We start from the raw sequence: 12,980 nt of genomic DNA on the forward strand, positions 1-12,980 counted from the left end.
TTTGACAAGATTTGGCAGCTCTTTATGTCTATTATAATGGGGAAATATATCTACCAAAAAAATTGAACTGGGTCATAATTCACCTTCATTAAAATGCAGTTGGTTCGCTGGAATTTTGTGTAAAATCTCTTATTTATTTGCACCCACAATTGGGTGAAAGAGCATTGTATAGAAACTCAAAGGAAAAATAAAATGAATTTACCTTTATATAGATCTTCTATTAATTAGGCGTTCACACATGTAGCTTGATCAAATTAACTTATAAATGAAAACTTGTTCTAAACCAATCGTCATCAATTTTCTCGAATGTAGTTTTCCTAAACTCATACTCCTAAACCTTCTAGATTACTAAATTTATACTTAAAATTCTAAACTTGTGCCACAAACACCTTTGAAAGTTCGAGATTCAAAAACTTTGAACAATGTATCGAATTAGCTACTCTATAATATATTATTGACCGATAAATTAAGTGTGAAAGATGTTAATATATTAACATGTGTCAGTGAGTGTAGTTCAATAGTTAAAGCCCCAAACAGTTTAGTTTATATAGATTTAGCTACTCTTGGTAGCTATTATTGATTGATAAATTAAATGTGAAAAATATTAACATATTGACATGTGTATCAAATGTGAGTGTAGCTCAACTGTTAAAATATCTTGTTTGCTTATTTTCTCTAGATCGGAGATTCAATCCTTATTTTTGTTAGAAATGAGTCGTCTGGCTTATCTCTCGAGTTAAATCCATCCCTGCACTTACAAAAAGAAAACATAATAATAATAAATAAATAAAAACCTTAAGGAGGAGAAGGAAAAAAGAAAGACAAAAATTACATTACAACAAAAAATCCGGAAATATTAGTCATGATTAATTAGCTCAACTAAATATATAATACAATTTCTTTAATCGAACCAAGAAATCGCATCTCGCTTCCGTCCAGTTGAAAACATTCAAACAGAGGATAAATTAACTAGAACTAGAACAACGACTCGAATCAAACACGTTACATCCATCTCTTGAACTTCAATTTCTTTTCTTTCCGATCTCCTCTTCATTCATGAACAATCGATCGGTAATGGATTCGATCGCTCAATCAATCGCAGCAACAACAAACAGACTCCAGACAGCACTCGCAAGTCTCGAAACAGCAGAAACAGCAACAAAGTGCGAATACACTAAATTCGAACCAAATGCACAGATCAATCGACAAAAAACAGTAACGATCCGGAGAAAAGGAGAAGAGATTTATACTTACCAGGCATAGAGGCAGCCTCTGTGCTCATGGCGTCTCTTGACGTGCTCGACGTAAGTAACGTAGGAGATCCGCTGTTCATAAGGAGGAGCATACATTTCTGTTGCGGTTGGATTTGTAGATCCTTCAGTTCCTTCGCCGACGAAAGTTGTTCGACTGCGAAGAAGCAATCAATCGAGGTCGCGGCGCAATTATTCAGAGCGAACAACGAAGAAATACCTAATTCTCTCTCTCTCTCTCAGAAGAAAACGTGATACTTCTTCGCTAAGGATTTGAAAACTTATCCACATTCCCGTACCAACGACTGAAAGCACAGTGCACACGATGATTTTCGTTTTCTAGTATTTTGGTTTAAATCTCATTAAAAATAATTAAAAACGGCCAAAAGTAGTATTAAATTTTCATCAAGATATTTCTAAGTATTTCTCTGTGTCTATATATTCAGTATTAAAGGGTAAATGGAAAATTTTATAATATTTTAAAAAATCAATAAAATATTACTAATATACACATAATATTAATATTAATTATTTTTTAACTTATTTAAAATTTTTGAAATGCTTATTGGTTTAAATATTTTTTTTTTGTAAATTTTTTACTTTTATAACCTTTTTAGAAATATCCAACATCCATCGACATCGACATTCAAAATCTTGTACCACACCTTATTTGGGCTAAAATGATAGTTTCCTTTTTTTAATACATAATAAAGTATTAAGCACTTTGAAAGTTTAGAAACTAACCAATCAACTTAGGTTTCAAGAATCAAACCAAACATTTTGAAACTTAGATCGAAAAGTTTTGATTTAAATACTATTTTTTTCGTGTATTTAGTTCATTTTAGTTTTTGTATTTTTAAAACATGGTTGCCGTATTTTAAACCACAAGATTTTCAAGGATTAAAGTGAGATCCACCGACCTATTAAATATGGTAAATAGAAAAATACACCACTAAAAAACAATCATATGCATCAAAGAATCAATAGAACCTTGGCTAATAGGTAATCTAAGTATTGTACTCTAAAAAATTATCAAATGGTTATTTTTAAAAATATATGAACTAAAATGGAGGTTTTGAAAATACAAGAATTAAAATAAACAAAAGTTGGAAGTATAAAAATGAAAATGAATAAAAGTAAAAGTATAGGGACCAAATAGACGTTTTGAAAATACAATAATCGAAATGGACTCGAGCCAAAGTACATAATTAGAAATAGTATATAATTAACCTTAAAATATTTAGAGGAATTACATTGCATAACATAACTTTATATGTATTTTAGAAAAATGTCATAATTTTCATTTTTTCCAAAAAAAAATTATAAATGTTATTTTTCTTAGTTTAGATTACATTTCAGTTTGAGTTTTGAGTTAGATTATGTTATTTTTATAAAGTTTGGAATTTTCTATTGGTTTATGAACTTTGATAAAATTGTCCTTTTGAGTAAATGGACAAAATGCTGGTTGTATTATTTCATTATTTTTCAAGATATAATTTTTATTTTTTTATGGTGAGAAAGTCTACAAGAGTAACCTATGGCCACAAACTCTTGAGTTATTTATTTATTTATTTTTATTATTATTTTTTACATGCACATGAAAAACGCTTTTTTGGAAGGAAAAAAGTGGTTTTAAAATTTAGTTTTTTTCCCAAATTTATAACATGTGAGAGGTAAGAATTCGAATTTTTTTTTGTCGATATACGCCTTGTTCAGTTGAGCTATGCTTCAATGATTATTTTAAATGTTTATGACCATTGAAAATATTTATTCATAAAGTGGTGCCTTACAAAAATCATCGGATTTATTATAATATTTAAAATAATTTTGTCTTGTCAGTTCCCAATGTTTTATTCTTTAATAAATTTTCAATAAGGAAATAAAAACTACTGTTTCCAACCATTTTTCAAACAAAAACCTATATCAACAAAATTATATACCTAAATTATCAATTTTAGAAATCATATCTTTATGTTTTAATTAAAACTTCTTGTGATCTGAAACTACTTTAAATTATGTTTAAAACACATGAATATTTTTAGATTTCCCAATCTGTAACTCTATCGGTCAAACTAAATGGAAAAAGTTAATCAACTTCTCTTCTCTCTCTATAGTCCTTTTGATTCTATGACTTTTGTTGGGGCAAAAATGCAACCATTACTAATCTCCTTTGGAATCTCTTTTACGAGAGAGGGTGCTGTTTTCTCTTGCAATGGGACTGAAATCAATTGGAGATGAAATAACAATACATGAGTTCGAACACAGGGCTCCTACTCGGATACTATGTTAAATATGATTAAACTACTCAAGAACTTAAAACGTTAAAGATGATGAATTTAAGTAAATTTAATTCATAGGTAGATATTTCAGCGATATTAATGTTTACATCTCATTTTTAATCTTGCCATGAGCATAATAGCATAATTTAATGATAAAAGAATCCGTCAACTATCCATATTTTACATTTGTTGTACATAATAAAAGAAAAACTACATTTAAATAATAGCATATTTTTCATTTTGATTTATGAACTTTTGAAATTTCTATTTTAATCCATGCATTTTCAAATTTATTATATTTTGGCCTCTCTAAACTTTAAAAATAATTATTTTATCTATTACCATTATTTTTATTTTAACAAATGAATTTTTCATGTATTAAAATCGCACACAAATGGGCTAAAATATTTTTTTTTCCTTGTTTGTTTTTTGTTTTTGGAAATCCAACGGATGAGATGGGAGGATTCGAATTCATAAACCTTTTTTTTTGTCAGAAATAGTCGGAATAAGACTAAGCTCATATTCACCGGCTAAAACGAATATTGAATGACAGCTGTTAGGTATAAAAATAATAGTTGTAAAAAATTAAATCTAAAAGTTAAAGGGGCAGTTTTAGTAACTATTTCTTTTTTTCTTTTTAATTATGCTTTGTTTTTATACAATTTCGTGAAAACATATTTGAATTATTAGCAAAATTTTAAAAACAAAAATAATTTTATGAAAACTTTTTTTTTTGTTCTCTTTTAATATAGACATTTTGAAAGTTTAGTTATCAATTTCTTTTTCAAAATTTAAAGTCTGTTTGATAATGTTCTCATTTCTTATTTCTATTTTCAATTTTATAATTAAACTATTGACAACTATTTATATTTTTTGTTTCTCATTTTTTTTAAATCATTCTCAAAATCATATATAAAGTTTGGAACAACAAAAACAAGTTTCTTATTATTTGTTCTCCTATTCCCTCTCTTATTCCCGTTTTCAATTTGTTTCAAAACATAAATAAAAATATTGTTGTATTCAAATCTATCTTAACCAATTAAACCAGGATCAAACTGGCAAATATTTTCTTGTTGGAATGGCTCTAGAATTTATATTTCAATCACCTTTGAAATAAGTAGTCACCTTTAAAGTTATACTCTACAATAAATCAAAATTTGACATGGACAACAGAGGAAGAACGTACCTGGTTTTCCCATGCTATCAAGCATCATTCTTTTGTAGACGAAATTTCAAGCTTATGCTTACCAATAATCTCGACAAGAACATGAACCATCCTTAAAATGGTGAAATCTAGTAGCATCTCTAACAATGATTTCCCTTCCTACAAGCTTGGAGATGAACTTTATAGCAGAATGGCAGTCATTACAAACTCTAAGGTTTTTTATAATCCTCAGAACAGTGTTCTCTGGAGTACTTAAAAGCCCAAATGCTATAGCAAGTTTCTCACTGTGATGTTTAAGAATCTGCTCCTTCACTTCTTCTTCAAGGTCATGCAGTACTGATTCAGTGTCTGGCATAAAACCCATCTTTTTTATCTCCTTCCATATCTCATCCATCATCTTGTAGATTTCATCTTTCCGTGGATGAACTACATCTTCGACTCCGAATGCGTGAACTATATTCTGGATATGAATCCAACTAAATCCTTTCTCTTTCTTTACACGTCTATCCTTCATCAGCTTTCTAGTCTTGGCAGCATTTTCCCATTTCCCACAAGCCGAATACACATTAGCAAGGGCCGAGTAGGCACCGCTGTTTCCAGGATCGATAAGAAGCAGTTTTTCTGCTGCAACTTTTGCCATGTCCGTGTTTTTATGAAGTCTACAAGATGCTAACAGTGATCCCCAAGCTATATTATCTGGTTCTACAGGCATGCTTTCAATGAACTGGTATGCTTCTTGAAGCAATCCAGCCCGTCCATAAAGGTCGATCATGCATGCATAATGGCTCAGAGTGGGTTCAATTTTATGGACTTCAGTCATCAAATTATAGTAATTTCGGCCTTGTTCTACTAATCCCACATGTGTACAAGCAGATAAAACTCCTACATAAGTGATATGGTCAGGTTTCATACCAACTGAGAGCATCCTCTCAAACAGGCTGATGGCTTCTTCTCCAAGGCCATGCTGCGCTAGAGCCATGATCATTGATGTCCAGGACACAGTATCCTTCTTCCAGCTTATAAGATCAAACACTCTTTGGGCTATATTAATGCTTCCTGCTTTAGCATACATGGCTATCAAGGCATTGGTAACAGAAGCTGTTGAAGATTCTCCAGCTTTTATGGCACTGGCATGGATTTGTTTTCCATGCTCCAAAGCAGCCAAACTTGAACTGACACTCAGCATAGCTGCCAGGGTATAACTATTCGGCTCAGGCCCTTCGTTAACCATCAACCGAAACAGCTCCAGTGCGTCGTTCCACAACCCATTTTGCACATAACCAACAATCATGGCCGTCCATGCAACTACATCACGATCTCTCAATTTGTCAAATATCTCTCTGGCTGGTTTAACATCTCCAAGCTTGGTGTATCCATCCAGTAGGGCAGTAAAAGCTATAATGTTTAGATTTGAAGTCCTGTTATGCTCAATAATCCGTTTAGCTATTTCAACCCCACCTGATTTTGCATACATTGATACCAAAGCATTGCCAACTGCCCCGAAAGTTTCAGTTTCTGTTCTTATAATACAACCATGTATCTGTTTCCCAAGATTCAACTTCTCAAGATTGGCACAAGCTGATAAAACGCTTGCCAAGGTGAACTTATCTGGCTTTAAAGAAGGTTCATTCGACATCTTGGAGAAGATATCAAGTGCTTCAAAATCATACCCTTGCTGATTATACCCTGCAATCATCGAATTCCAGGAAACTATATCGCGTTCAGGCATTTTCTCAAACAGTTCAGCAGCAAGGTCAATCTGTCCAGATTGCATGTACAATGAAATCAAAGCATTCCAAGATGAAATGTTCTTCAGCGTCATCCTGTCAAAAACAACTTTAGCTATGATCGGATCTCCACATTTTGCGTACATATTCAGCAAGGAAGTCGAAACAGAAGCATAGCTACCAAGTCCAAGTTTGACAACAAATGAATGAATCTCCCTACCAACGTCTAAAGCTTTATTCGCTGCGCAGGAAGAAAGAACATTACTGACCGTGAATTGGGTAGGTGAGACTCTCTCAGATATCATCTTTGCAAACATCCAAATCGCGCCATCAAATTGACCCAACTGATTGTAACCCACAATGATCGCAGTCCAAGAAACAGGATCGCAATCAGGCATTTCATACAGAAGGCGACGCGATAAATCAAAATTGCCCTGTTTGGCATACGCAGAAATCAAAGTGTTCCATGAAAATGTAGATTTAACGGGCATTTCATCGAACACGTGGTGGGCATCCTTGAGTGACCCAGTTTTGGCATAGAAGTTCATAAGATTATTCATCAAGTACACCCCAAGATGAAGACCTTTTTTGATTATTTGGGAATGAACTGATCTTCCGGTAAATGGGTCTCTGATTCTTACGCTTGATTGCAGGTTATGTGCAAAGAAGTCAGAAGAAGTGGTTGAATTAGCAACTTCCATAATTGGAGATTAATCCAGAGACAAAAACGGAATTCCAACTCTAACTTCGACATAGATTTCTGAATATTAATTTCAAGTTCCGCATTTTCGACAATGCAAAATTGGCGGGAGACCGAGGCGTTATCATGTGAGATATTGGACTGCAACTGTCTGGTATGAGGAACACACCCTAAAAAAGGCATAACCGCTAATTTTTAGAATAATGTATTTAAAACAATTTTGACAAAAAAAGAAAAGAAAAAAGAGAGAAAAAAGGTTATAATTTGGTCAAAGTCAGATTTAGGAGCTGCCACGTCAAATCTGACGTGTGGGGTTGAGTCAGCAATTGTATGGGATTTCCATGTTTGTACACGAGTTCAATATACATTTTTTAAATTAAATTAATATTATTATGGAAATTTAAATGGTAAAGGTTTTTTTACGGCAGTTATAGGGCTTCTTTGTTCACAAACTTCGACACTATAACCATATTCTTTGGATCTATTTCCATGGCCATTGACCCTTCAAATGAGTCAAAAAAATATTTCAAAATAAGTCCAAAAATATTTCAATTATACTAAATACATATATAATAGTTAATATAATACACACAATATTCACCAGATCAGTCGAGACAAAATAAAATGTAAAAACCACCAAATTAGTCCAAACAATATAAAATGTAAAAACAATCCACCACACTCATCAAATCATCCCAACAGTATTAACATATGAAAACAATAAATAGTCCAAGAAAATTAGAAATAAAAATAAAAAATAATAATCCAAGAAAATTAAAATTAAAAAAAAAAAATATATATATATATATTAAACAAATCCAAAATAATTCATATAATAAATAACACAAAAAACAACAAAATTATTGGGAATGCAACCAAAGTCTCATGTTTGCTAAATAAGAGAAAGATTACGAGTACGTAGGATTAAGACAATATCTCTATTAGTACAAACCCTCTAGGGTGAAATCAAAAGATACATGAGTACGGGAGTAACATAATTTTTTACACTTTATTGAAAACCGCCACTATTGTCCATGATTTTGCTAACCTATTTTTTAAATTACTTTCATCACTACATTCTTTCTGTTTATTTTTTTTTTCTTAAAATACATTATTTAAAAAAAATCCCTCAATCCAAAAATTCACATAATATCTAATTTTATGTCCTCGATGTCCCTATTTTGTTTCTAGTATCTAATAAGTTTTTAAATTTTAAAAGCATGCGAAATAGATCTCTACAGATAGATTGGACCCAGTCTTTTTTTTCATATCAATTTCATGTCTAATTGGCCTATGAATTTTTAAAATGTATAATAAATTAGAGGATTTATTAGGACAAAAAAATAAAAAAATTTAATAATCCATTAGATACAAAATTGAAAATTTCCAATCAAGTCTAGGACTTTGAACTTGTAATTTAACACAACCTCAAATGTTTAATAACTAAACTTGTAATTTAACGAAAACTACGTACAATAACTAAACATGTAATTTAATGGATATTTCATTATATAATTTTTGGACCGGACCCAGCCAGGATAGAGAAATTGGAACTCTCAGATTCTGCAAATTTAAACTAAGAATTAGAATTTGTAGCTAAGAGAAGAGAATGAAATTTTAGAAGAACAAACAAGTTCAAAGCTGAAGCCTTCAATATGCTTCAAGTGGTAATCAAAAGCACAAGATCCCATTATTAATGACTAATGAGATGCGGAAAAACAGTGAAGAGGATACAGAATTTTCTCAAATATATAGCAACCAGAGAAGCTGCTAACCCAGCACACCTGTACAGAGAGTTTGAGCAGGATCCGATCCGATCATCCATCTTAAAACTCGTTCATGGCTTCTCAGCGAGACGAGCCTTTTGCAGTGGAATCGAAAAACTCGGTCGAATTGAAAGATTCGTTACTGCAAGTAAAACTACCATCATTTTGTTGGCTTGATCTTCCAATTCTAAGTGATTAGCCAGCAACTGCACATGTTGCTGGTTCTACCAGAAACGAAACGTTAGACGATATAGGCTGTGGATTTGCAGCATTCTCGAGTCGCTCCCACATCAATCTCCTCTTCTCTGCCACTGCGATCGACCTTGAATGTTCCTCCTTCAATTCAAGCTGACAAGCAAGCACCAGTTCCTCATCCATCTCATGAACCAACTTCTTCACATTTAAAGTTAGATTGAGTACAGCATTGTTCCAGTGCTTTTGTGTATTCCGTTCGAGTGCTGGGACGATGATCGGAATGATCGATTGCCGATTGTGTGAGATAAGATTGACAATGTGTTCATTGTTCCAAAGCAGATGAGCTTTCTCTGCCACCTAAAAGAATTCAAAAAATAAACAAATGTACCAACCAGAATTCAACTAAAAGCTCGAAAAGACAGGCAATCAAATCGAATTCTTCATATTTATCACGGAATTAATCCATTTGAAGCTCTTCAATGCTCGTAGAATATGTATATATCAGCAGGTAAAATTTAGTGAAACACAATGAATGATCACAGATATAGTTTGAAGTAGAAAATAAACCTGGTAATGAGAGCTATTCAGGCAGAATCCGATTCGCCGAAAGAGAGGGACCATGATCTTCTGGAACTCGACCATGCTGATCATTTCCAAAATCTCCTCTATTTCACTTAAGAACATCAGCTCTTTCTGGCTATTTGTTAAAGGCCAATATCTTAAAAGTCCCTTTATAACTGAACTGGCCAACTTTGGATCCTTATCTATAAACTGTACAATACAATATGTTAATTGTTGATGATAAATGCCGATTGATTTTGGTTTGTGAAGAGGAATTAGCACCCTCCATAAAAATGTCTTGTGTTCCTCCTTCAATGGCAATGCAAACCCGGTAATCACACTCCCAAAAATCTCCAACAGTTCTGCAATTCCATTATGCCGCTCGGTCTCGAAAACAAATCGGTACATTACATTGCTAATGGCCTTCCTGATGAAAGGCCTGTGTACCATGAACTTACCGTAAACACGGTGAAGGATTGTTTTAACGCAATCTCTTTCTCTAGGGTCATCAGAATCAAAGAGGTCAAGCAATCTCAAGATAAAAGAATGATCAAGATGTTTTTTGGCCAACTTTGCATCTAGAGAATTGCTACTGACAAACTGAAGTAGTAGATCATATACATTTTGCAAATGTGACCAAGCAGGGTCAAATATTGGTTCTTCATCCTCTGTTTCTCCACCAGTCACAGTTGAGCGCGATTTGGGTGGGAAAACCCGGAAAAGATTAGCAGCACACAACTTACACACTGCTGAAATTGCTGTCTCGGTGAACTTTGCAGATCCAGAGGTAACAAAATCAACAACATCTATCAACATCTGACGTTTAAGATCCTGCTTCTCCATATCATTCAAATCGAAAACCTCGCAGCAATAGTTTAATTTACTGATAAACAAGTTTTGCTTCTGTGGATTTGGAACTTCTTTGAATGACAGATGGGGATCCACTGCTTCTGCTCCTGCTGCAATACTTGCAGGAAAAACTGCTGAAGAAACACGTTTCACCACGTTTAGTTTGCTCGAGAGGGCACTCCCTACATTTGTACACTGAAATACATGTCCAAGACGAGAAGTGTTGTTGTTGTTGCCAGAATCATTTACTGCAGAATCCGTCGTCTCCAACTTCTGCAACTTCCGAGGAAGTTTGCTCAGTATTTGCTTAAGCATGGTGAGATGCTTAACGATCTGGAAGACAAACGTTTAGAATCAAGGTGGCTGGATAATTTCAGAACATTGTACGTGAAGGAGCTCTTGTCTGCCGAGAAATCTTTCCTAGCTTCCACGAGACATCGAAAACTTCACTTCAGCAAACTTTATGGTGTATCTGCAGTCACAACATCATTCTTTAGGAAAGCTATTCAGCATTTAGAATTCTATGAATTGATATAGAAATCTTTAGCTCATAATTATGAACCTGGAATCAACTAATCATAGCTTAAAATTACAAACACCAGAACTAAAATAAGATAAGAGGATTACCAGATAACTTTGAAACCTTAGCTATGAAAAAGAAACAACAGTTCAAAAATCAACAGGGAAGGCTACAAGGAACCAACTTGATGGAAGTAATGTGAAAGAAGAAAGAAAAGAAATAAGGTGAGAAAAAGGAGGAAATGGTGGAAAAGAAAATCCTTAAATTGAAGCCTTCTATTGAAGATCCTTGTGGTATAGAAGCATGTCTCTTGAAGCAAATCCTCATAAGCTAAAGCTCAGTTTAGCGGACTTGTTTTGGATATGAAAGCAAGATTGGTAATCTGAAGCTTGTGGGGAGGGTAGATTCATGAATTAACAAACAAAATTCTGTTAAAATCCAAAAAAAACCCAAACAAACAAGTCTTCCAGAGTCAACAGAAAGTATTTTCCAAGTTGTAATCCAAAGACATTTGCCCCAAAACCCTACCCCAAACCATCAAGAAGAAGAAGAAACGCCTCTTTTCATCATTTTCAAGCATACGGCGGCGGGAAATCCAGATTCGTGACACAGCAAAAAAGCCACAAAACAAGTCCAAAACCATGAAATAGCAATCAAAATGGTGCTCTGAACCACAGATCTGGTAGAAGAAAAGTTTCTAACATGGCAAATTCGAAGCTGAAGAACAAAATCGATGCACATTACAGCCATACAACAAGCAATATCCGCGATTATCTTCACAAACAAAGGCTTCCGATCACAAATTTGCAACAAAAAAGTAAACCCCACATTCAAAAACAGCAGCAAACTTCTGCAATCGAGCCAGAGTACAACATTCAGAGTAAGAAACACAGAAAGAGAGAGAGAGGGACCTGGATTATGAACTGAACTTCCCAAGATGAGAATGCGAGGAAGGAATTGAACTTCAAAAACCTAGAGAAGAAAAATCATTTCTATTGAGTTAGGAACAGTGTACGTGAATCCAGAAGAAAATTGTGGCGATGGGTTTCGATCTGAATCTGATCTCTCTCTGTTTTTTCAACTCGGGAGTGAACCTCCATGAAAATGGTCTCAGAAACAGAGCTCCTCGAATCAAGCGAATAACTTGTATGGCATTTTCTGCCTTCCCCACCTCAAGAAAAAAATTGCAGGTACCAGTTCGCCAGTCACCACAACCAGAAGTTAGAGAAAAAAGAGAGAGAACCCAAAAAAAATTATATAAAAAATGATAATTTCGAAACAATTAAATTTTTTTTGAAAAGAAACCAAATGGGTCCCTCGTTCTGAGAAAATTGAAGTCAGAATATTCTCCGACTATGTTAGTTGAGATGGGTTGAGTTAGATCTAAATTGGAATTTTCCGCCATTGATAGAACACAAATAGCAATTAAAGAAAAGAAAAGAACTTGTTAAATTTAAGCTATAGCTTGTGCCTATAACTAGCAGGACATTTGAAAATTCTTTTATGGAAGTTCTACAGTTTCTACTGTTGCTGTTTGGTTACCGAGAAAGTGATGATAGAAAATTCATTTTACTAGGAAAATTACCCAACCCTCCAATCTTGCAAAAAGAGGAATTGGAATTGGATTCCCCATGATTTTACCAGTATCCCAATGCCATTCTTGGGCTGATTTTTTAAATCTTCGTGTACTGTTTGTTTGGAGGGATTATTGGATTCTTAAAATTGAAACTTGAAGTTAGATTTTTTTTTTCTTTCTTTTTCTTGGGAAGAAACTTGGAGTCAGAAATCGGGAGTGAAATTCTCCATCTTTCTAATGGAATTTTTAGTGAGTCTATCTTTGAGGTATTCCTATAAATTGAAGTTTTTTTTTTTAGTACAACCAATGATAAATAAAAAAATTCCCCAAATTCAAATATAATATAAATTTTAAATTGTGATATTTTTTAAGTACTTTTTTTTTCACAATTG

The 12,980-nt window shown here is 33.5% G+C and overlaps 2 protein-coding genes and 1 long non-coding RNA gene across 3 annotated transcripts; all 3 read right to left on the reverse strand.

Annotated features, from left to right (window-relative positions):
* Nucleotides 1-809: 809 nt before the first annotated feature.
* LOC111013105 (uncharacterized) lies at nucleotides 810-1,636 on the reverse strand. Its single transcript, XR_002601643.2, has 2 exons — nucleotides 1,255-1,636; nucleotides 810-1,174 (listed from the first exon to the last, which is right to left on the reverse strand). It is a non-coding gene; the product is annotated as an uncharacterized LOC111013105 (long non-coding RNA).
* A 3,065-nt stretch (nucleotides 1,637-4,701) lies between these two features.
* On the reverse strand, nucleotides 4,702-7,322 carry LOC111012977 (pentatricopeptide repeat-containing protein At2g22070-like). Its single transcript, XM_022287286.2, has one exon. The coding sequence runs from the start codon at nucleotides 7,120-7,122 to the stop codon at nucleotides 4,774-4,776; it is 2,349 nt and encodes a 782-aa protein (XP_022142978.1). The 5' UTR covers nucleotides 7,123-7,322; the 3' UTR covers nucleotides 4,702-4,773.
* Nucleotides 7,323-8,682: 1,360 nt separating this feature from the next.
* LOC111013107 (serine/threonine protein phosphatase 2A 57 kDa regulatory subunit B' kappa isoform) lies at nucleotides 8,683-12,390 on the reverse strand. The gene is made up of 3 exons (XM_022287480.2): nucleotides 11,924-12,390; nucleotides 9,650-10,964; nucleotides 8,683-9,439 (listed from the first exon to the last, which is right to left on the reverse strand). The coding sequence occupies exons 2-3, from the start codon at nucleotides 10,805-10,807 to the stop codon at nucleotides 9,083-9,085; spliced, it is 1,515 nt and encodes a 504-aa protein (XP_022143172.1). The 5' UTR covers nucleotides 10,808-10,964; nucleotides 11,924-12,390; the 3' UTR covers nucleotides 8,683-9,082.
* Nucleotides 12,391-12,980: the final 590 nt, after the last annotated feature.

The sequence above is a fragment of the Momordica charantia genome (genome assembly GCF_013281855.1).
Source record: "Momordica charantia cultivar OHB3-1 chromosome 8 unlocalized genomic scaffold, Mcharantia_2.0 BLBB01000008.1, whole genome shotgun sequence".
Classification (NCBI taxonomy): domain Eukaryota; kingdom Viridiplantae; phylum Streptophyta; class Magnoliopsida; order Cucurbitales; family Cucurbitaceae; genus Momordica; species Momordica charantia.